The sequence below is a fragment of the Phyllobates terribilis genome, unplaced genomic scaffold, assembly GCF_046119375.1.
Source record: "Phyllobates terribilis strain yellow unplaced genomic scaffold, ASM4611937v1 Scaffold_2__4_contigs__length_985480577, whole genome shotgun sequence".
Lineage (NCBI taxonomy): Eukaryota > Metazoa > Chordata > Amphibia > Anura > Dendrobatidae > Phyllobates > Phyllobates terribilis.
In genome coordinates this window covers 844,984,765-845,008,392 of record NW_027362762.1, presented here as the reverse complement: position 1 = coordinate 845,008,392, position 23,628 = coordinate 844,984,765, and the positions used below count along the sequence as shown (strand labels likewise).

Below are 23,628 nucleotides of genomic sequence, written 5' to 3'. Positions count from 1 at the left end.
ACTTGCGATCACGTGACCTTTGTTCCCAGGGCTAGAGAATCCTCACAGCGTGCACTGTGAGGATTCACAAGGCTGCAGTCACATAGTGACTGCAGAATTGTAGTTTAAGAGCAAACAACCCCTTATACACTAAACCTGAGTAAATATGTATGCAATATAGTGAGCGTGTTAATATACTCACTGATCGGCAGCTTCTCCAGTCTTCTCACGTGTGTGACTAATTCCAGCTCCCTGGAACCCACCGGGGTTTACATGGGAGCGGGGAAATCTTTTTCTCAATATAAGCCTTGTTCTGACAATCCATAAACTTTACACTGTAAAAGCAACTTCCAGTTCGCTCACAAACCCCAGTGTGATCTGGAGAGTAGGAACCGCAGTCACGTGAATAAGAAGAGAACCAGAACAATGCTGGCAACCAGGGATGACTGATCGGTAGGGATATTAACACACATTACATACATTTTCACATATTTAGGACATAAGTCTAACACATAAATATGGCACAAAGTAAGAATTCTAGCATATTTTGATTACTAAATCTGCACTATAGATTTCAAAGGAATAAGTGTCCACTGGGCGTCTTCCCTCTTGGCTCAATGGACAGGTCATATCCTATACACATGGTGAGAGACAGGCAGAAGGGAGCCACCCTACAGAAATTTCTCCCCCATGCTTTTTTGAAAAGTTAGTAGCAGATTTACTAATGACGTCCTAAATGTAAGCAGTTTAGAAAATGGACTGAATGTGCCAAGTTTATTATACGGGCTCATTCTTAGTGATGGGCAAAAGCATCTAAAGATATACAGCAGAAAGACCCGACACAGACAACGGCAACCCTGGTACACAATGCAAACACGTTTTCTTCAGCGATGCTCAAGGTGCGCTGAGCGTCAGTGGAGAAAATCTCTTTTAGCAGAAGACTTCATCCATTATAAGTTCATGCTCAAAACCTATAACTCTGCCCTTCTTCTGGCCAAACAATCCTACTTCACCACCCTCATCACTTCACTGTCCAACAATCCTAAACGACTTTTCGAAACCTTAAACTCCCTCCTGAAACCTCAAGCACAGGCCCCCCATCACCAACCTCAGCTGTGAGGATCTGGCCACTTATTTCCTTAAAAAAATCAACCACATCCATCGGGACATCTTAGCCCAATCTCCTCAGTGCCTGGATCCCCTTTCCTGCCGCACTTCAAGCTCACTAGCCATCTTTGAGCCTGTCACAGAAGAAGTTACCCAGCTCCTCGCTTCTTCTCGGCCTACAACCTGCAACAATGACCCCATTCCTTCACATCTCCTGTAGTCCCTCTCACCGGTGGTCACCACTCACTTGACTAAAATATTTAACCTCTCTCTTTCTTCAGGTATCTTTCCCTCATTTAAACATGCCATCATAACCCCTTTACTGAAAAAAACATCCCTGGACCAGAACTGCACTTGCTAACTACAGACCTGTCTCAAACCTTCCTTTCATCTCTAAACTCCTGGAACGCTTGGTCCACTACCGTCTAATCCACTATCTCTCAGATAACGCTCTCCTCGACCCTCTACAATCTGCTTTCCACTCTTTACACTACACTGAAACTCCCCTCACTAAAGTCTCTAATGATCTACGAACAGCTAAATCCAAAGGTCACTGCTCCTGCGGATTCTCCTGGATCTCTCTGCCGCATTTGACACTGTGGATCACCAGCTCCTCCTCACTATGCTCCGCTCTACAGGCCTCAAGGAAACCGTTCTCTCCTGGTTCTCCTCCTACCTCTCTGACCGCTCCTTCACTGCATCTTTTGCTGGCTCCTCTTCCCCTTACTATCGGGGTTCCGCAGGGCTCAGTCCTAGGCCCCCTCCTCTTCTCTCTATACACTGCCCCTATTGGTCAAACTATCAGCAGATTTGAGTTCCAGTATCATCTCTATGCTGACAACTCCCAATTATACACTTCTTCCCCTGGCATCACCCCTACCCTAATACCAAGGATTGTTTGTCTGCTGCCTCTAACATCATGTCCTCCCTCTATCTTAAACTGAATCTCTCCAAAACTGAACTTCTTGTGTTTCCCCCCTCTACTAACCTAACTCTACTTAACATCGAAATTACCTTGGAGGGTTCAACCATAACTCCCAAGCAGCACGCCCGCTGCCTTGGGGTCATATTCGACACTAACTTTTCCTTTACTCCCTATATCCGATCACTCACTCGCTCTTGTCACCTGCATCTTAAAAACATCTCCAGAATCCGATCTTTTCTCACCTTTGAAACTGCTAAAACTGACTGTCGCTCTTATTCACTCTCGTCTGGACTACTGCAACTCTCTTCGGATCGGTCTTCCTCTTACCAAAATTTCCCCTCTCCAATCCGTTCTGAATGCGGCAGCCAGGGTCGTATTTCTGTCCAGCCGCTTCACTGATGCCTCCACCTTGTGCCAGTCATTACACTGGTTACCCATTCGCTACAGGATCCAATATAAACTCATTGCTCTCACCCACAAAGCTCTCCACAGTTCTGCACCACCTTATATCTCCTCTCTCATCTCAGTCTATCGTTCTACACGTGCCCTCCGTTCCACAAACGACCTAAGACTAACATCCTCCATAATCCGAACCTCGCACCTCCGTCTCCAAGACTTCTCCCGTGCTGCGCCAGTTCTCTGGAATGCTCTACCCCAGACGATCCGATTGACGCCTAGCCACCACGGCTTCAAGCACGCTTTAAAAACTCATCTCTTTAAACAGGCCTACCACCTCAAATACCAAGTTAACTAACTTTCCCCTGTTCCCTCCTAAATACTATTCAGAATCTGCTCCCTACTGTTTATCTGTCTCTACACCCTCCATGCACACGATAACTGCACTCGATACTTTATTATTGCACTTAAACATACGGGCTGATGACCGGATCATGCAGCTATATATGAAAATCCCTATTTACTATAATTGCCAGACCTGAAATAACGAGAACTTTTCACCTATTTTGTCCCCCCATTTCCTTGTAGATTGTAAGCTTACGAGCAGGGACCTCACTTCTTATGTAACTGTTTAAACTGTCTCACCTTGTATTGAATTTATTGTTTGTACATGTCCCCGCTTAATTGTAAAGTGCTGCGGAATATGTTGGCGCTATATAAATAAAAATTATTATTATATACCAAAATCTAAGACGCCTCCGCTTAGTTGGCACATCCTAAACCACACAACTCCACTGGATAAGGTGTAAAATGTGGTGTGCAGCATGTGCACCAGATTCCTGCCGGATTCTAAATCTGCTTTTATTTTTTTATACATTTATAAGCCAAAACCAGGAGAGGAACAATCAGAGGAAAAGTATAATAGAAACTCGTCACCACTTCTGTATTTATCACCCACTCCTGGTTTTGACTTACAAATACTGAACATGGCCTTAGGCTGAATTCTGATGTCCAAGAACAGACCGCACTGCACGGACTGGTCGTGTGTCTAGTGACCTGAGCTCAACAGCCTCATATGTCTGATGTAGAGTTCACGATAGGAGACCTACAGAAAGCCCGTGCATCATGGACCATAGTCCGCCTTTGACCTAAAAGCCATATTTTTTTTTTATAATAAGGGAGCCCTTTAATTAGCATTGCAGTGTAACTCATATGCCATTTTCAGGTGTCGTTCCATTCACATATTTGATGAGATTTCTTCCCATGAATCCTACTGATGGGCCGTGGACTTATACCAGCATTAAATGTACAGATAAAGGGCCTAAAAAAAAACCCCACAAGCCATAGGTAGAAATCAGTTTAATTGCATGTGATGGTGTCTTGTGGACCCACAACCAGGAGCCATCTCGGAATGTGGTGAACTTGGCGCTGTCCATCTTCAGCCCGAGCCTCGATCGATTCTGATGAACACTTGTCGCCCTTCATGTGTACGGAGGATATATAGAAGGCGCTGTCCAAGGATGGTTTAATCTTCGCAGAACAGCATCTGGATTAGATCAGACTTCAGGCACTCATCTTCTGTCAGCTTCTGCGGCTGTAAATAAAATACATAAAACTCATTTTACACAGGCTTACCACACACTGCCCTTGCAGAGTTGGTGTAGAGAGACTTATAGGCAATGTTTCCTGGGGTAAACAAAAGGATTGTAAATTAGCTCTCCTCCAGAAGGAGAAAAAAAGTCTCTTTAGTTTAATTACCTGTAGAGCTAATTTGCATATATTTTCCCAGGGAGCATTGCTTCTAAAACTTTCTTTGATAGCAGAATTTCCTCCACAGCAGTGCTGCATCAAAGGCCTTTACCCATCTAACCAATTACCTGCTCTTTACTGACAAGGAGGGAAAAACCCCTGAGACAGCTGCCTGCAGATGGTGTCTTTTCCTTTTGGGGGAGACTCTGGCTTATTTAAAGGGAATCTGTCATCAGGATTATTACAACCCTAACTAATGGCATGTGTGTACAGAGCCTCTAATCCTTATTAAACTCAAACCTTGCTAGTGGAATTTTATTTTGGCACTGCACTTACAGCTCTCCTGCCTCTCTGCCCATTTCTGCGCCCCCTGGTCTCTGACGGACAGGTCACTCTTCTCTCAGTCACCTGCCTCCACCACCTGAGATTTTGTGCAAGTGCAGTCACTGCCCTGGGGTCATCTCCTTAGATGGGGTGGCACATGCCCAGATCAATAGTCCGGCTCTCGTGACGTTATCGGGAGCTTACTGAACATGTGTCGCCCCTTTGAAGAGACGACTCAAGGGCAATGACAGCACGTGTGAAAAATCCCAGGCAGTGGAGACAGGTCACAGAGACAGTGAAAAGTAACATTTTGTAAAAGTGACAAATCCATGGATGCGCACTACATCTATCAGATCAGCCCCCTGTGTGGTGTAACACTGACAATGCCCCATACACTGAGGGAGTGAACTTCCGAAAGAAAACCATGGGACCAATGTATGGGATGTCCTCAAAAGAAGAAAAGGAATATTCTTGTGTGATCCGTTCTGATCACCAGGAATTGCTCATCCATAGTCCTCAGTAGTCATCATGTGAAGACTGTGCATAGGTAGAAGACTTACCGTTCCCACCTTGAGAAGGCTGGGGACACCTTTCAGCTTTAGGATTCTTTTAAACTCATTGTTTGGGTCTTTCCAGCTGCAAAACAAAATGCAAAATCCATGGTGAGACAAGAAAGATAAACCCAGCACCTATCCCCAAGTCATGTACAGATCTTTGACCATACCCGCGGGTCGGAGACCACTGGCCGCTAGTTATTAACAACTGACAGACTGGACTGTTTCTGCATGAAAAAGCTTAACAGGCGTTCTCCAGGCACCTAATACTGGTGGTCTGCAGTACTCGGCAGCAGCTGCTGTATGAACGGGGCTGAACTTCACAGCTCCATTCAATGCTTACATGCGGCTCTTACTAGACCTAATAACAGCTGATCGGGAGGGGGGGTTTGGACCCGACCTACTGATCTGGTCATACATATATAGTTTGACCAGACAACCCCTTTTACCTAAGAAATCCATTATTTTAATATGTAAATCACTATAGAATATATAGCAATAGTTTGAGTTTTGCTGCAAGTACATACACAGTTCCCATCCTAAAATACAGCGATAATTCTCTAAAAAGAAAAGAAACCGCTGTAAACTAGACTACACTTATCTGTGATGGGCTTTTACTTTCTTTATATCCAATGACAGGATGAAATTTTCAATCCAATTTTTGGTTTTCATCTGAAAGAGGTTTCACCGTAATATAAACCATGATCAAAAGCAGCAACCCCTGTATCTGACGAAGACACCGCATAGGGCAGGATAGGAGACCTAAATGTCCCGAAAGGGAACTGACAGCTGGTTTATGGGCAGCAGGAATTTAACACCGGCTCTGGCATGTCAGTCAAGTGTCTTACTCTGAAATGCTGCTGCATTTCAGAGGAAACCTACATTTAAAAGCCGGCCGGGGACCACGCCACTCGGGGGGCTAGTCCATGAGACTGCTTCCCCTGCGGGGACCACGCCACCCAGGAGGGCTAATCCAAGAGGCAACTCCCCCTGCGGGGACCACGCCACCCGGGTGGGGGGGGGCTAGTCCAAGAGGCCGCTCCCCCTGCGGGGACCACGCCACTCGGGGGGCTAGTCCAAGAGGCCGCTCCCCCTGCAGGGACCACGCCACTCGGGGGACTAGTCCATGAGGCTGCTCTCCCTGCGGTGGACCACGCCACCCGGGGGGCTAGTCCAAGAGGCCGCTCCCTTGCGGCTTCTCACTGCCCCACTCACAATGTACTGAGAGACCTAAAAGCCTAGGGGAGCGGGGTGTGGAGAAGACACCAGGGATGGGCCTGTTTGACTAGTCAACCGAGTGGCATAATCCACGGACGACTTTTAAATGCAAGTTCTCTTTTGACATGTTGCAGCGTTTCAGAGTGATGCATACCTGGCTGAAATTATGGAGACAAAGCCTAATTCATGCTGCTCGGAGATCGGGCTGCATAAAGCCGCTGATCCCTTTAAACACTATATTCCCTTTATTTGAAGTCAAATAATTTTACTCTTAAGGGGCTCTCTACAAAATGAAAGAAATTGTCTACTGTATTTTAAGAAATGTGCCGTAGACATGATTTCTTGCACTCACTAATATATGGATACACATGTAGACTTTCGGTCGTGACAAGTACATGGTTTGTTGAGGTCACAGTGAGTGTTGAGTCACAAGCTCAACAATAGGTATTTCTTGGCAATTTTCATTTTTGGTGGGAAATACAGATCTGACAGTGAATGCTGTTTCAGAGAAATTTAGATAAAGAAAACGTGTTCAATTTTTACAAATTGTATCACCATTTTGCTTTACAGAGGACATGTGACCAGGTCAGAAGTGGCCTGTTGTGTCCTTATTTTATTCCCGCTGCTCCCTAGTATTCTGTAGTTTTTTGTTTTTTTTTTAAATCCGCCATACGGTACTAGAAATATGGTTCTTTATATTTATTGCTAATTTCTATGGTCTTAATAAGAGAGGCGTGGCTCAAAGTATAATTATGCAGAGCAGCCTAAAGACACGCCCCAGAGGATCCTTGGAGCCACGCCCTTTTGTAAAGGCCAATAAAATTAGTACTAAATTAAAAAAAAGTCCCTATCTCGAACATTTTGGCGAATTTAAATAAATAGCATGAAATACTATGGCGAACAGCCGGAATAAAATAAAAGCACAAACTCGCCACTTTTGATCTGGCGACAGGTTCCCTTTAAAGCGACTTTCACCTCCAAAATGCATTTTAAACGGGCAATACACTGTTGTAGTGGACTTAGCTCCTATAACAACCATATTAGCGCTGTACCTTTAACATGTATAGTGCCTGAGAAAATAACATTTAATTTGTATGCAAATGAGGAAGCTTTGGTGTACCCTTGGCGTGGCCAAGAGTTTGGTGCATGGTTACGCCTCCTCATTTGCATACTGAGTCTTCTGCTTCTGATTGACAGCCCTGTCTGTATTTCCGGCCCGTGTGCGCTCTGCCTGTGCCCAGCGCGCGTTCTCCTCCCTGTCATTTTTCTGATGCTACTCGTTGCACTTCTGGATGTATTAAGGAGACGAGGAAAATGCTCACAGGCAGCACGCATGCGCACACTCGCCAGCAGCATTCAGACAAGAAGTGCCCCAGTATGCAAATGAGGAGGTGTAGAGTGCACCAAACTCTTTTCCACACCAAGGGTGCACCGAAGCCACCTCATTTGCATACAAAGTTAAATGGTATTGTCTCAGGCCCTGTAGTAACAGGTAAAGGGCTAGTAGAATTGATATAGGGGGCAAGGTCCCTACAACACTGTATAGCCCATTTACAATGCATTTTGGTGTGTGTGAGTGTGGGGGGGTGTAAGCCAACAGGACAAAACTACAGATCCCAGGAAGCAGGGATATGAAAGTTACTTACTACATTCTTTCTCCAACCAGACAGTATATAAATACAGAACCCTCAGGAAGATGCGTCAGCTCCTTGCGCACAACCGGCTCAGCTAGAAAACAAAGTGTACGGCATAAATATAACACATCAGTCCCAATAAATCTAATTATATGGTAAAATAAGATGGCAAACTTTATTCACCAGCACATAGTGACACAGAGCCCAGATTTCACTGAACCGTTTGTCACTCTGGATCCCCAAATATCAGTTATTTTATGGCTGCGTTGGATGCAAGAGGTACATAGCCAAAAAAAAAAAAAATAGTTCCTTTACTATTTTCTTATCCAGCCCAAGCAATGATGCGTCTGATGGCCGGGCACGATCCTACAGTTGTCTATGGGATCAGTTCCATTATTACATAATGAACAGGGCGCAAACATAAAAGTCACCATTTTTACTCCAGAAAAAAAGAAGCAAAGTCTATGAGGATCGGGGCCATGATGTGCATGACGTTCTATACGTTCTTAGAGTTCACGTCCCCAATCCAGTGCTCGGAAAGAGGTCAACGGAAACTGTAGATGTGTGCAGGGAGCAGACTGACTGTCGCGCACCGTGGCCACGCCCCCGCAGACTGCCGCACACCGTGGCCACGCCCCCGCAGACTGCCGCACACCGTGGCCACGCCCCCGCAGACTACCGCACACCGTGGCCACGCCCCCGCTGACTGCTTGCAAGTAATATCCATGCAGCACCCAACATGCTTTCTACGTTCTACTTCATCAGTCACAACATACATGGGCGTCTCTCGCTAATCATTAGTTATTATGGAACAATGGTGGGTAAAACGGCAAAAAAAAATATGGATATATACAGTACAGACCAAAAGTTTGGACACGCCTCATTTAAAGATTTTTCTGTATTTTCATGACTATGAAAATTGTACATTCACACTGAAGGCATCAAAACTATGAATTAACACATGAGGAATTATATACTTAACAAAAAAGTGTGAAACAACTGAAAATATGTCTTATATTCTAGGTTCTTCAAAGTAGCCACCTTTTGCTTTGATGACTGCTTTGCACACTCTTGGCATTCTCTTGATGAGCTTCAAGAGGTAGTCACCGGAAATGGTTTTCACTTCACAGGTGTGCCCTGTCAGGTTTAATAAGTGGGATTTCTTGCCTTATACTGTAAATGGGGTTGGGACCATCAGTTGTGTTCTGCATTAGTCTGGTGGATACACAGCTGATAGTCCTACTGAATAGACTGTTAGAATTTGTATTATGGCAAGAAAAAAGCAGCTAAGTGGCCATCATTACTTTAAGAAATGAAGGTCAGTCAGTGCGAAAAATTAGGCAAACTTTGAAAGTGTCCCCAAGTGCAGTTGCAAAAACCATCAAGCGCTACAAAGAAACTGGCTCACATGAGGACCGCCCCAGGAAAGGAAGACCAAGAGTCACTTCTGCTTCTGAGGATAAGTTTATCTGAGTCACCAGCCTCAGAAATCGCAGGTTAACAGCAGCTCAGATTAGAGACCAGGTCAATGGCACACAGAGTTCTAGCAGCAGACATCTCTACAACAACTGTTAAGAGGAGACTTTGTGCAGCAGGCCTTCATGGTAAAATAGCTGCTAGGAAACCACTGCTAAGGACAGGAAACAAGCAGAAGAGACTTGTTTGGGCTAAAGAACTCAAGGAATGGACATTAGACCAGTGGAAATCTGTGCTTTGGTCTGATGAGTCCAAATTTGAGATCTTTGGTTCCAACCACCGTGTCTTTGTGCGACACAGAAAAGGTGAACAGATGGACTCTACATGCCTGGTTTCCACCGTGAAGCATGGAGGAGGAGGTGTGATGGTGTGGGGGTGCTTTGCTGGTGACACTGTTGGGTATTTATTCAAAATTGAAGGCATACTGAACCAACATGGCTACCACAGCATCTTGCAGCGGCATGCTATTCCATCCGGTTTGCGTTTAGTTGGACCATCATTTATTTTTCAAAAGGACAATGACCCCAAACACACCTCCAGGCTGTGTAAGGGCTATTTGACCAAGAAGGAGAGTGATGGGGTGCTACGCCAGATGACCTGGCCTCCACAGTCACCAGACCTGAACCCAATCGAGATGGTTTGGGGTGAGCTGGACCGCAGAGTGAAGGCAAAAGGACCAACAAGTGCTAAGCATCTCTGGGAATTCCTTCAAGATTGTTGGAAGACCATTTCCGGTGACTACCTCTTGAAGCTCATCAAGAGAATGCCAAGAGTGTGCAAAGCAGTCATCAAAGCAAAAGGTGGCTACTTTGAAAAACCTAGAATATAAGACATATTTTCAGTTGTTTCACACTTTTCTGTTAAGTATATAATTCCACATGTGTTAATTCATAGTTTTGATGCCTTCAGTGTGAATGTACAATTTTCATAGTCATGAAAATACAGAAAAATCTTTAAATGAGAAGGTGTGTCCAAACTTTTGGTCTGTACTGTATATATCACCACAAGTTCTTGTAAAAACTTTTACTCAAAATGTTTGCGTTTATCAAAAATAAATCTGAAAATAACCCCAAAACCTCCATTTGTGAGGATATTCACGCCTTACGCAATCCAGCTTTTCCCTTTTGGATGACAATATGCTGATCCAAAAAAAAAATATATATATATCCAAAGCTGGCAATCCAGCAATGATTAATCTTAATGGTGTGCGCAGGCAGCGATGGGAACTTTGACACATTCTTCAGATGCAAAATAATATTCAACCGCCTCGGAAACAGAACAGGCGTTACTTATTTTAAAAGGGACTTTGTCAGCACAGAATGACTGATCAAACCAAGCACAGGGGCTCGATGCATCATGGTGGGGCCAATCATTTATACACACACACTTGCTTGCATTCTCAATGTCCACCCCTATTTGATTGACAGCTCAGGCTTCATAGGGCAGAGATAGATATCTATACTAGCCACACAAGACCGTTCTTCATTAACCCTTAATGATATGGTTAAGGATCGTTTCTTTAGACTGGTTTCCATGGATATGAATTAATATTGGGCTTTTCCGGCAAGAGCGACAATGATTGGCTGCAGCGCTGTATGTATACATTCACTGGAGCAGTGGCACTGACGCAGCGTTATATACATTTTATATAGAGAAAACCTCTAATCAGCAGCAGCCTGATGCTGACAGAAGTCGCCATTGTAAAGTGTTGGTGTTTTTTATGTGCATAGAGGTTTTTTTTTAGCAGATCATCCTTAAAATCCCCATTAAAAACAGCTTCAAATAATATTACTATTAATTTTAAAGGGAATCTGTCACCACTTTGGAGTTATCAGACCTCTACTATGGCCACACAGGGTATAGAAAAGTAAATCTATACTTACCTGTATGGCCCATAGCAGAGGTGTGACATCGCCCAGGGGTGACACATTCCCTTTAAGTGAAAAAAATCTTCTTTGTTATTCATTTAGCAAAGATTTTTTTTCCAACAAAGTTATAAAACCTTTCGCCATGGGAGAAAAAAAAGTGAGATGTCAGTGTCTGAGGCATAGCATATGTTGTGTTTTGTGATTTTTGCAGTTTTCACATTACAGCTTATGTTGATTCTACGGGAAATGTTGGAATCACAAGATCAATGGCTTGTGGTCGCCCGACCGTCAGCAGCGGTCACCCTATGACTATGGCTGGCAGTGGCTGTACCTGTCACACAGTCCGGACACCAGCTCACCCCCTGCTCGTCCTTGTCACCACAGAACAGGGCGAACAGCGGCCTCCCCCGGTGCTTCTCCGCCTCCCGGCTGTACTCCTCGTAGCCCTGCACCTTCACCTCCGTGTACCGCTCCATGACAGCAGACCGCTCTGCAGCACTGAGACCAGAGGGGGCGGCTGTTCTTACTCTGAGTACAGAGCACACTCCCTTCCTTTACACTTAGGGGGCCGGTACAACCAAATAACTGCAGCAAGCTCAATATTAATTCATATCCATGGAAACCAGTCTAAATAAACCAGCCTTAACCATAGCATTAAGGGTTAATGAAGAACGGTCTATTGTAGGGAGTAGATAGAACTATAACGGTGAAGCGTTGGCGGCCATCTTTGGTGAAGTAAGTAAGGGCAACACATACTACGCCTTTTATAGCAATAAGAAACTTTAGCGTGTTTATATTTTCGCCCCACAACATCCGCAGAGAAGCGATATAAGATTATTTACTATGGCAATGACGCCTCGGCGGCCATCTTTAACGAGGTATCTATTGGCGCTGCAAACAAAATACAGCATATGTAGACAAGGACGCTACAGGCTTCAAGCTCTGTTCAATTGACCAGCACGCTATCTTTTTTTTAATTACTATATTAAAACAAAAAAAACTTTATTGAAAACGCTCCCGCGCATATTAACGGTATTACCGCCCAGCAACTGGTTTCCTATGAAGTTTGGGCCTGGTGTGGACCCGTAGTTGGTCAGCAGTTGTCATGGCGCCGGTTTCAACTGCTGTATAGAAAGGAAATGGAAGTCGGGATCAACAGTTATATGTGACAACATTCAGAAGGAAGAGGAATGGAAAGGTCCAATGTGGGGAAGTAATGGGGGGAGGCCAGTAACCGCTGCCTCAGTCAGAGACTATCAGCAGTCATGGAGCGGCACAGGGGAACAACACAGGTGAGTTGTATCTGATGGTGGCTGTTAGGGCATGCTGGGAGTTGTAGTTTCACAACAGCTGTTATCCTCGGTCGCTGCCCCTGGAGCTGCATATGCCATCACTCTATGGCAGGTGGGGACCCCTGAGGATGTCTGGGACCCCCCCCCAGCCCCCATACCTGAGGATGGCTGGGACCCCCCCCCCCCAGCCCCCATACCTGAGGATGGCTGGGATACCCCCCTCCATCCTGCGATTGCTGGCTGCAGAATGAGTCATCTGAGAATTGGCCAGTGAGCTCCTTCTGACTGGGAGTGTGTAACTCCTTATCTTTTTTTTTTCTTAGATGGTTGGCCCAAGAGAAAAATAAATTTTAATCCCAAATACCCATTTAATGACATAATCTAATATCTTTTCTAGTATACTTTAATTAAAAATTCCCTATCCCTCCCTCCTTACTGTAACTTGTCTTTTTTTTTTTTAACTACTTTCTCTTTGGCAATGCTTTGTTTTGAGAATTAGTGCATGCTGGGATAGTCCATCATGCACTGCGTTTCTCCAGCATGAATGTCGTCATCAGGGTGCAGAGTCTGCAGTCACTGCCGCAGCCTCTGCCCCCATCCTGAAATGAGTCACCATCAGTGACCTCCATTTCAGGGGCTGGGCTAGTCCCTGCTCTACTGAGCATCTGTGGGTTGTCTATTCTGATGTATGCTCAGTAGCTTCTTGCAATATGCACAGTGACAGTGCACTTGCCAGGTAGAGAGTGCACTGTTAGTGCATGTTGTAAGAATACCCGGTGTTCAGAAAAAGCTGATACCAGCACCACCCCTGGAAGTGACATCACATGCAGGGGTGGCGCAGGTCTGAGCATGCCCGGTTTTCTCGGGTTTAGGCCCCCTTCACATGTTTGTGTTTAGAGTACGTGTGTAGGAGAAGCTTTGTAATTTCTTTTGCCATACTGGAAATACTGATGGCAGCGGTACTGTTTCTTTGTGGTACTGGTTTAATAAGGAAGTGTGAAGGGGGCCTAAGTCTATGGTCAGAGAGCAGCTGAGAGGAACTCAGAAAATCATAGAATCATAGAATGGTAGAGTTGGAAGGGACCTCCTGGGTCATCTGGTCCAACCCCCTGCTCAAAGCAGGATTCACTAGATCATCTCAGACAGATGTCTGTCCAGCCTCTGTTTGAAGACGTCCATTGAAGGGGAACTCACCACCTCTCGTGGCAGCCTGTTCCACTCATTAATCACCCTAACTGTCAAAAAGTTTTTTCTAATATCTAATCTGTGTCTCCTCCCATTTAGTTTCATCCCATTGCTTCTAGTCTTTCCTTGTGCAAATGAGAATAAAGATGATCCTTCTACAATGTGACAGCCCTTGACATATTTGTAGACAGCTATTAAGTCTCCTCTCAGTCTTCTTTTTTGCAAGCTAAACATTCCCAAATCCTGCAACCGTTCCTCATAGGACATGGTTTGCAGACCAGTCACCATTCTGGTCGCTCTTCTCTGAACTTGCTCCAGTTTGTCTATGTCTTTTTTAAAATGTGGTGCCCAAAACTGTACACAGTATTCCAGATGAGGTCTGACCAAAGAGGAGTAAAGACCGATAATGACTTCACGTGATCTAGACTGTATGCTTCTGTTAATACATCCCAGAATTGTATTTGCCTTTTTTGCTGCTGCATCACACTGTTGACTCATGTTCAGTCTATGATCTATTAGTATACCTAAGTCTTTTTCACATGTACTGTTGCTTAGCTCTATTCCTCCCATTCTGTATATGCTTTTTTCATTTTTATTACCCAGATGTAGTACTTTGCATTTTTCCCTGTTAAAAACCATTCTGTTGGTTGCTGCCCACTGCTCCAGTTTATTTAGGTCTTTTTGAATCCTCTCTCTCTCTTCTCTAGTATTAGCTATCCCTCCTAGCTTTGTGTCATCAGCAAATTTAATCAGTTTACCCTCAATTCCTTCATCTAAATCATTGATAAAGATGTTGAACAATACAGGTCCCAGGACGGAGCCCTGTGGTACCCCACTTGAGACATTCATCCAGCTGGATGTGAAGCCATTTACAACCACCCTTTGAGTCCGATCACTAAGCCAGTTATGAATCCACCTAACAGTTGCCTGGTCCATTGCATACTTGGTCATTTTTTCAATAAGGATGGTGTGAGATACTTTGTCAAATGCTTTGCTGAAGTCAAGATATACTATATCTACAGCATATCCCTGATCCACCCAGTCAGTGATTCTGTCATAGAAGGAAATTAAGTTAGTCTGACATGACTTGTTAGTTACAAACCCATGCTGACTCTGGTTAATCACTTCATTCTTATCCATGTACTTGCATACATGTTGTTTAATAATTTGTTCAAAGATCTTTCCTGGTATAGAAGTCAGACTCACCGGCCTATAGTTCCCTGGGTCCACCTTCTTCCCCTTTTTGAAGATAGGAACAACATTTGCTCTTCTCCAGTCTTCTGGGACTTCTCCTGTTCTCCAAGAATTTTCAAAGATTATGGAGAGTGGTTCTAAAATTTCTTCTACGATCTCCTTCAGTACTCTGGGGTGTAATTCATCTGGACCTGGAGACTTGAACTCATTTATGTTAGCTAAATATTCCCTCACAATCTTTCTGTTTACAGATAACTTGGATTCCTCTATTCCTTTAAAAGGACAATGAAGATCAGTTGATGTTACATTTTCTTTCTGAGAGAAAACAGATGCAAAATAGGAATTAAAAAGTTCGGCCTTCTCAACATCCTCTCTTACCATTTCTCCATTTTCATCCTGTAAAAATCCTATAGCATCTTTGACTTTTCTTTTACTTTTGACATACCCCCAAAATCCTTTTTTATTGCTTTTGACATCTCTTGCAAGCCTTAATTCATTGTCAGCTTTAGCTAACCTGATACGTGCCCTGCAGGATCTGCAGACTGCATTATAATCTTCTTTAGATATGCCTCCCTCTTTCCATTTAATAAACATTTCTTTCTTTCTTTTTAGCATGTGTTTAAGTTCTGTGTTCATCCATCCTGGTTTCCTTAAATGCTTACCATTCTTCCTACTTTTCGGGATTGTTAACGACTGTGCTTTGAGAATCTCATTTTTAAAAATTTCCCATCCTTCCTGGACATTTTTGTCCTTAAGGACATCCAGCCATTGGATCCCTCCTATTCTCTTTCTGAGTCTCTTAAAATCTGCCTTTCTAAAATCTAACCTTGAAGTCTGAGTCTTCACATGTCTTCCTCCTCTAGTTATCCAAAATTCTATAATAGCATGATCGCTGCCTCCTAGGGTCCCAGCCACCTTTACCTCCTCAACCATTTCCTCCCTGTTTATAAGGATTAGATCCAAAGTAGCAGATCCCCTTGTTTTCTCCCCTACCTTTTGGAAGATAAAGTTGTCAGCAAGAGAGGATAAGAATTTGCTTGACCTGTTACTTTTACTTGAGAGAGATTCCCAACAAATGTCTGGATAGTTGAAATCTCCCATGACCACTATGTCATATTTTTTGGAGAACTTGGTCATTTGATACATAAAGAGTTCATCCATATCTTCAGCTTGCCCAGGTGGCCTGTAGTAAATGCCTACAATGGTGTCCTTTCCGTTGTTCTCTCCTTGTATTCTTACCCAAACAGTTTCCACAGAACTCCCAGTCTCTGAAGCTTCAATCTCTGTGCAGATATACGCTTTTCTAACATACAATGCAACACCTCCTCCTCGTTTATCAAGTCTGTTTCTTGCAAATAAGTTGTATCCTTTTAGCCTTTTATTCCAATCATGTGTATCGTCCCACCAAGTTTCAGTGATTCCAATGACATCATATTCCTTTTCCTGCATTAGTAGTTCCAATTCTCCTTGTTTGTTGCCCATGCTTTGTGCATTTGTATAAAAACATTTTAGTTTGTGATTGGTTTCTCTTCCTCCCATATTTTTATTATTTAGATTTTTTTGTCTTTGTTCTTCTTTTCCACTTCCAGTAGCAGAGATCTCAATAGTATTTGTCAGCTGTATGGCTTTTTCTGGCCTTTTGCTTCCCTTCCCACATTGTTCTAGTTTAAAGCTCTTCTGATGACTGTAGCAAGGCGACTTCCAAATACATGTTTTCCAGTCTTCGTAAGGTGCACCCCATCTCTAGCAAGTAGTCCATCGTATAGGTAATTCATTCCGTGATCCAGAAATCCAAATCCTTGTTGACGGCACCATCGACGTAGCCAGTTGTTCACCTGTAGAATCTTATTCCACCTCATTGTTCCATGGCCATCCACTGGGAGGATGGATGAGAAGACCACCTGCGCTCCCAATTCTTTCACTTTCTTGCCTAAGTCTTCAAAGTCACTGCAGATGGTTTCCAGGTCCTTTCTTGCGGTGTCATTTGTCCCCACATGTATTAGCAGGAATGGGTAGTGATCTGTAGGTCTGAAGAGTCTTGATATCCTGTCAGACACATCTTTAATTTTTGCTCCTGGAAGACAGCACATTTCTCTTGAGGTTATGTCTGGTCTGCAGATAGCGGCCTCTGTTCCTCTTAACAGGGAATCCCCCATGACCACCACTCTCCGTTTTTTCTTCACAACATTCTTCTTTCTCCATCCAGGAGGATTCTGAGGGCTTACAAGGTTATTCATTGCTGGCAAAGTCCTATTTTGCTGTATTTCTTCATGGTTCTCCTGCGTGAGAGCCTGGTACTGGTTCCTGAGCAGTATGGGTGCTGACTGCCTCTCGATCCTCCTGCTTCTCTGGGTCACATGCTTCCATTCCTCTGTTTCGTCAGGTGCAGTTCGAATTTCTTCTCTTTCTGAATCATGAAGAGATAATTCTGCTCTGTCTAAGAACTCTTCACCTTCCTTAATGATTTTCAAGGTAGTTAACCTCTCTTCTAGATTTCGCAACTTTTCCTCCAACAGGGACACAAGCTTGCATTTCTGGCATGTGAAGTTTGGCTTTTCCACTGGCAAGTCTGTGAACATGTAGCAGGATATGCAGCTCACCAAATGGCTCCTGGACTCTTCCATGTTCTTATTGTTAATGTTCTGAAAACAGTGAAAAAAGCTTAAAAAAAAAGCTTAAAAATGCGCTCGCCAATAGGCTCGCGGTTTACCGATGTCCTCTTTTCAGCTCCAACAGCCAAAATCCAGTGTTCTTTGAGCTCGCGGAGACTCTTCACTTACCCCAAAATGCAGTGGGAATATGCAAATTATCTCCTCAGGACTCCTCCCCTGGTTTGACAAATAGGAGTTAGAAATTTTCCTATTAGACTGGTAGAACAAGCTCACTGAAGGATTCTCAGTTAACTGTTGTCCACTTTCTCTTGTTAGTGCAGTTTCCTCACACACTGACCAGCTGTCCTGTCCATACAATAGCTGCTGGTGGGGGAGCCTGTGACCAGACCTGTCATATTTTGGTCTGTAGTAGATGGAGGATGGCTCGGACAGCGCCTCCTGTGATATCCGTAATGTCAGTCGTATTGGAAGTCCTCTCACTTTTCCAGGAAAGGTTGAATAGAGGTTTCTGAGGACAATTCTATGAAATTTTTTTTTTTTTTCTTTCTGTTTTTCCCACAGCTTCGATTTAATTTGGATGTCCTAACAAACCCAAGTAATTTAGCCGCCCAGTACACGAACCCCTCCCCCATCGTAATAGAGAAGCTTCCCGCAGCTCAGAATATATACAGCGACCATGCAGGAGCTGAGGACTTGCTCCAGAATTCCCGTTCTGTGTCCTTCAGCATCGTCTCTGAGGAGCGGCTGAACTTCGCCGTCCAGCTTGCAAAGAGAGATGTAAGGCGGAAGCATTTACGGGACAAGGAGCAAACACATCCCAAAGCCAATGGGGCGTCACACAGCCCTGACATGGGTGAGCAGAAGAGGGCGTGCAAAGAGCGAGCCGCAAGAGCTTCAGTAAGACATGAAGTGACCAGATCAGGGGCCACAGTATATGTGTATACCCCAGATCGGAGCAGGATAGACACGGGCGTCTCAGACTCACCACCGACACGGGATCCTGGTCCTGGAGAAAGACCTCGGAAAGGAATGGACCCCAGTGAGCATGAGGTGAAGCGTCTACAGAAGGAGCTGCACTCTTACATGCAGAAAATTGAAGAACTTGCTAAGAAAGGTCAGCATGGATGAATATTTTGGCTGGATTTTGCTTAAATGGTGCATTTACTGCTGTTACGTAATATTTCTCCACCTTCAGCTGCTCCATCTTTGAGCAAAAATATTTAAAGGTCTGAGTGTAGAAATAGATGGTCTGTTATTCTATGGATGCATGTTATGTCTATGAATACAATGTGACGAAACCTCTCCACATTCGGAATGAGACCTGAATTATTAATATGGATTTGATATATGGTATGTAATTTTATGTTTTTCTCATCTCCTGATCTCTTTCAGAACGTCACAGAGACTTGTTAGATCCATTAGAAGAAGTCAGAGGCCGCATACGCCAGCAGGAGCGAGCCGCCCAATCGGCCCGGATGCTCTATGTCTTACAACAGCAGGTGATGGCGCTTACACATGAGGGATGGGTAATGAGTAGAAATAAACTGATAAATACCCGCGCCTCAATAGCACCCTTAATGAATGGTGCATGGAGGAGATGCACGTAAGCAACAAGAGCTGCAGATGGCACATACACACCTGTCAGTGTACCATAATGGAAATCAGTGATAAAGCTGTCCATGTGACACACCGATAGAGCGCGTATATATATATATATATATATATATTACTGTATACTGTATATCTCAAATAACACATCCTAGATCTGAATGAATAAAATATTCTCACTGAATACTTTGTTCTGTACAAAGTTGAATGTGCTGGCAACAAAATCACACAAAATCATCAATGGAAATCAAATTTATTAACCAATGGAGGCCTGGATTTGGAGTCGCCCCCAAAATTAAAGTGGAAAAACACACTACAGACTGATCCAACTTTGATGTAATGTCCTTTAAAACAAGTCAAAATGAGGCTCAGTATTTTGTGTGGCCTCCACGTGCCTGTATGACTTCCCTACAACGCCTGGGCATGCTCCTGATGAGGTTGCGGATGGTCTCCCTTTATTTTTTGGAGCAGTGTGTATATATACAGTACAGACCAAAAGTTTGGACACACCTTCCCATTTAAAGATTTTTTTCTGTATTTTCATGACTATGAAAATTGTACATTCACACTGAGGCATCAAAACTATGAATTAACACATGTGGAATTATATACTTAACAAAAAAGTGTGAAACAACTGAAAATATGTCTTATATTCTAGGTTCTTCAAAGTAGCCACCTTTTGCTTTGATGACTGCTTTGCACATTCTTGGCATTCTCTTGATGAGCTTCAAGAGGTAGTCACCGGAAATGGTCTTCCAACAATCTTGAAGGAGTTCCCAGAGATGCTTAGCACTTGTTGACCCTTTTGCCTTCACTCTGCGGTCCAGCTCACCCCAAACCATCTCGATTGGGTTCAGGTCTGGTGACTGTGGAGGCCAGGTCATCTGGCATAGCACCCCATCACTCTCGTTCTTGGTCATATAGCCCTTACCCAGCCTGGAGGTGTGTTTGGGGTCATTGTCCTGTTGAAAAATAAATGATGGTCCAACTAAACGCAAACCGGATGGAATAGCATGCCGCTGCAAGATGCTGTGGTAGCCATGCTGGTTCAGTATGCCTTCAATTTTGAATAAATCCCCAACAGTGTCACCAGCAAAGCACCCCCACACCATCACACCTCCTCCTCCATGCTTCACGGTGGGAGCCAGGCATGTAGAGTCCATCCGTTCACCTTTTCTGCGTCGCACAAAGACACGGTGGTTGGAACCAAAGATCTCAAATTTGGACTCATCAGACCAAAGCACAGATTTCCACTGGTCTAATGTCCATTCCTTGCGTTCTTTAGCCCAAACAAGTCTATTCTGCTTGTTACCTGTCCTTAGCCGTGGTTTCCTAGCAGCTATTTTACCATGAAGGCCTGCTGCACAAAGTCTCCTCTTAACAGTTGTTGTAGAGATGTGTCTGCTGCTAGAACTCTGTGTGGCATTGACCTGGTCTCTAATCTGGGCTGCTGTTAACCTGCGATTTCTGAGGCTGGTGACTCGGATAAACTTATCCTCAGAAGCAGAGGTGACTCTTGGTCTTCCTTTCCTGGGGCGGTCCTCATGTGAGCCAGTTTCTTTGTAGCGCTTGATGGTTTTTGCAACTGCACTTGGGGACACTTTCAAAGTTTGCCCAATTTTTCGCACTGACTGACCTTCATTTCTTAAAGTAATGATGGCCACTCGTTTTTCTTTACTTAGCTGCTTTTTTCTTTCCATAATACAAATTCTAACAGTCTACTCAGTAGGACTATCACCTGTGTATCCACCTGACTTCTGCACAACACAACTGATGGTCCCAACCCCATTTATAAGGCAAGAAATCCCACTTATTAAACCTGACAGGGCACACCTGTGAAGTGAAGACCATTTCCGGTGACTACCTCTTGAAGCTCATCAAGAGAATGCCAAGAGTGTGCAAAGCAGTCATCAAAGCAAAAGGTGGCTACTTTGAAGAACCTAGACTATAAGACATATTTTCAGTTGTTTCACACTTTTTTGTTAAGTATATAATTCCACATGTGTTAATTCATAGTTTTGATGCCTTCAGTGTGAATGTACAATTTTCATAGTCATGAAAATACAGAAAAATCTTTAAATGAGAAGGTGTGTCCAAACTTGTGGTCTGTACTGTACGCTTTGACTATGTTTTTTTTCTACCTATCCAGGATAACAAGGGATTATCATATGTTCTAAGGAGGGATTTAATTTTCTCAATAAGAGGCATAAAGTTCCTATAGTATAAAAGGTCGTGATTATTAGTAATCCGCACTCCTAAGTATTTGATACTGACCTCTGGCCATTTGAAGGGTGCAGTTTTGTGGAGTAATTTTACGTCGCTTAAAGGAGTCGAAATGTTAAGAGCCTCAGACTATTCGAGGTTAATTTTGAAGTTTGATATTTCCCTAAATTGTTCTAATATCGTTAGAAGTCTGGGGATTGCTACCACGGGATTAGATAACATTAGGAGGAGATCATCTTCGATCACCGCAGCCAACCACTTCATATTTTTGATTTTTAATACCCTGGATATCTGGATCTTGTCTGATTTTCTGTATAAGTAGGATGAAGAGGGAAGGAGAGAGGGGGCACCCCTGCCGGGTCCCATTTTGGATATTGAAACTCCCTGACAGCGTGCCATTAATTCTAACACAAGCAGAGGGGGTAGAGTATAGCGAGAGAACGGCGTTCACAAAAACTGGCGGGAAGGCAAATTTTTCTGAAGTATGAGCTAAAAAGCCCCAACTGACTCTGTCAAACGCCTTCTCCGCGTCTGTGGACAGCAAAGTCAGGGTGATCCCCCTACTCCTAGCATAAGAGATGGCGTGTATAATTTTAATAGAATTATCTTTTCCTTCTCTCCCTCTGACAAATCCCACCTGATCTTGATTAATTATATATGGAAGTACATCCTCTAGCCTCTTGGCCAGAATTTTTGCCTGGAATTTTATGTCTGCGTTTAATAACGAAATTGGACGATTGCTAGCACAGTGGGTGGGATCTTTACCTTCTTTGTGTATTATTGAGATGTGACCTTCTAATGTCTGTTTAGCTGGAACTTCCCCCTCAAGGAAAGAATTAAACAGGGTTACTAGATGTGGGAGCAGAGATTTGATAAGCTTTTTGTAATAGATGATAGGGAGTCCATCGGGGCCTGGGCTTTTCCCATTAGGGATAGTTTTTAGTGTGTCCAGGATTTCCTGCTGTGTAACTTTCCCGGTTAACTTCCGAATATCCTCAGGTTTAAGCGAGGGGAGTATTAGGCTGTCAAGAAAATCTTTAATTTTACTGGCGGTTATCCCAGGGTCTAGCATGGAGAGTGGCGTTTCTAGATTATAAAGTCCCTGGTAAAATGTAGTAAAGGCTTGAGAGATGTCAGTTGTCTTGTCAACCAGAGTGCCTTCTTTGGCTCGAATCCCATTGATAAATGAGCGTTCAAGGTTTTTCTTAAGCAGGGAAGAGGTAAGTTTGCTTCCTTTGTTGCCGTGTAGATAAATCTTTTGTTTACATCTCAAATAGAATTTGGTCGAATTAATATTTCGGGTATCTTTGAGTTTATTTCTTAACTTCAGGAGTTTGTTTTGAGCTTTAACTGCTAGCGATCTTTTGTGGAGTCTTTCCATGATGTTAATTTGATGTAGTACGGATGAGATTTCTTTGTTTCGTAATTTTTTTAAGTGAGCGTTACAAGAAATCATTTCACCCCGAATAACAGCTTTATGAGCTTCCCATGTCACCGGTATGGAGGGGCCCGACCCTGCATTTTATTGGAAAAACAGATCTACGGATTTAGTGAACTTGGAGATGTATTCCTCATTATTCATTAACGTTTCATTTAATCTCCACAGCAGTTCCTTTCTAGAGAGCGAGGGTATAGGAAGTTCTTAAAAAACTGGGGCATGATCTGATAAGGTTATGGAACCAATTGAGGAAGTTTTATACAGGAGCTTTGAAGAAACAAATAATCTAATCTGTGATAAGTGGAGTGTGTGTGGGAGAAGAAAGTATAATCCTTTGTTGAAGGGTGTAAGGTTCTCCATGTGTCAGTTAAATGCAGCTTGTTGAAAGCCAGATGAATCCTTCTCAGGGTTTTTTGGGACAGAGTGGAAGAGCCACTAGACACATCTATAAGAGGATTTAAAGGGGTATTGAGATCACCCCCACTATTAAGAGGCCTTCTTTAAAGGAGTTCAGGGTCTCCAGAGTCTTAGTGAGCCAACCTGATTGGCCTTGGTTTTGTGCGTACAAGTTGCATATAGTGACTACAGTGTTAGCAATAGTACCCTTAACAAATATATATCTGCCATCTGCATCCGCTAATTGGTCCTTAAGTGAGAAGGGTAAATTTTTGTGAAGGGATATACTAACCCCTTTAGATGCCAAGGCCCTGCAACTATGGAACCAGACAGGAAATTTAGTTCTTGTGAGGTCAGGGGCAAAAGTGAGTCTCTTGAATAAAAGCTATAGAAGTGTGGTTCTTATTCAAGAGGTGGAGGATCTGGCTGCGTTTTAGAGGGGAATTAAGG

General features: G+C 43.6%; 2 protein-coding genes across 2 annotated transcripts in view; one reads left to right on the top strand and one right to left on the bottom strand.

The window, feature by feature from the left end:
- Positions 1-3,751: 3,751 nt before the first annotated feature.
- Positions 3,752-11,845, bottom strand: TXNDC17 (thioredoxin domain containing 17). The gene is made up of 4 exons (XM_073667832.1): positions 11,562-11,845; positions 7,899-7,980; positions 5,041-5,116; positions 3,752-4,001 (listed from the first exon to the last, which is right to left on the bottom strand). Exons 1-4 carry the CDS (start codon positions 11,704-11,706, stop codon positions 3,933-3,935), a joined length of 372 nt encoding a protein of 123 aa, XP_073523933.1. The 5' UTR covers positions 11,707-11,845; the 3' UTR covers positions 3,752-3,932.
- Positions 11,846-11,975: 130 nt separating this feature from the next.
- Positions 11,976-23,628, top strand: part of KIAA0753 (KIAA0753 ortholog) — a 33,455-nt gene continuing 21,802 nt past the window's right edge. Inside the window, exons 1-3 of the mRNA XM_073667830.1 lie at positions 11,976-12,522; positions 18,075-18,627; positions 18,906-19,012. Coding sequence (XP_073523931.1) covers positions 12,496-12,522; positions 18,075-18,627; positions 18,906-19,012 — 687 coding nt within the window. The 5' untranslated portion in view covers positions 11,976-12,495. The remainder of the gene's footprint in view (positions 12,523-18,074; positions 18,628-18,905; positions 19,013-23,628) is intronic.

Bases quoted from the DNA above. Each gene is read 5' to 3' on its own strand.
- TXNDC17 (XM_073667832.1), bottom strand. From the start codon at position 11,706: ATGGAGCGGTACACGGAGGTGAAGGTGCAGGGCTACGAGGAGTACAGC. The intron at 7,981-11,561 runs GTACAGCCACTG...TTTGTTTTCTAG, and splicing joins GTGTCCGGACTGTGTGACAG to CTGAGCCGGTTGTGCGCAAG. The intron at 4,002-5,040 runs GTAAGTCTTCTA...TTTTATTTACAG, and splicing joins GCCTTCTCAAGGTGGGAACG to CCGCAGAAGCTGACAGAAGA.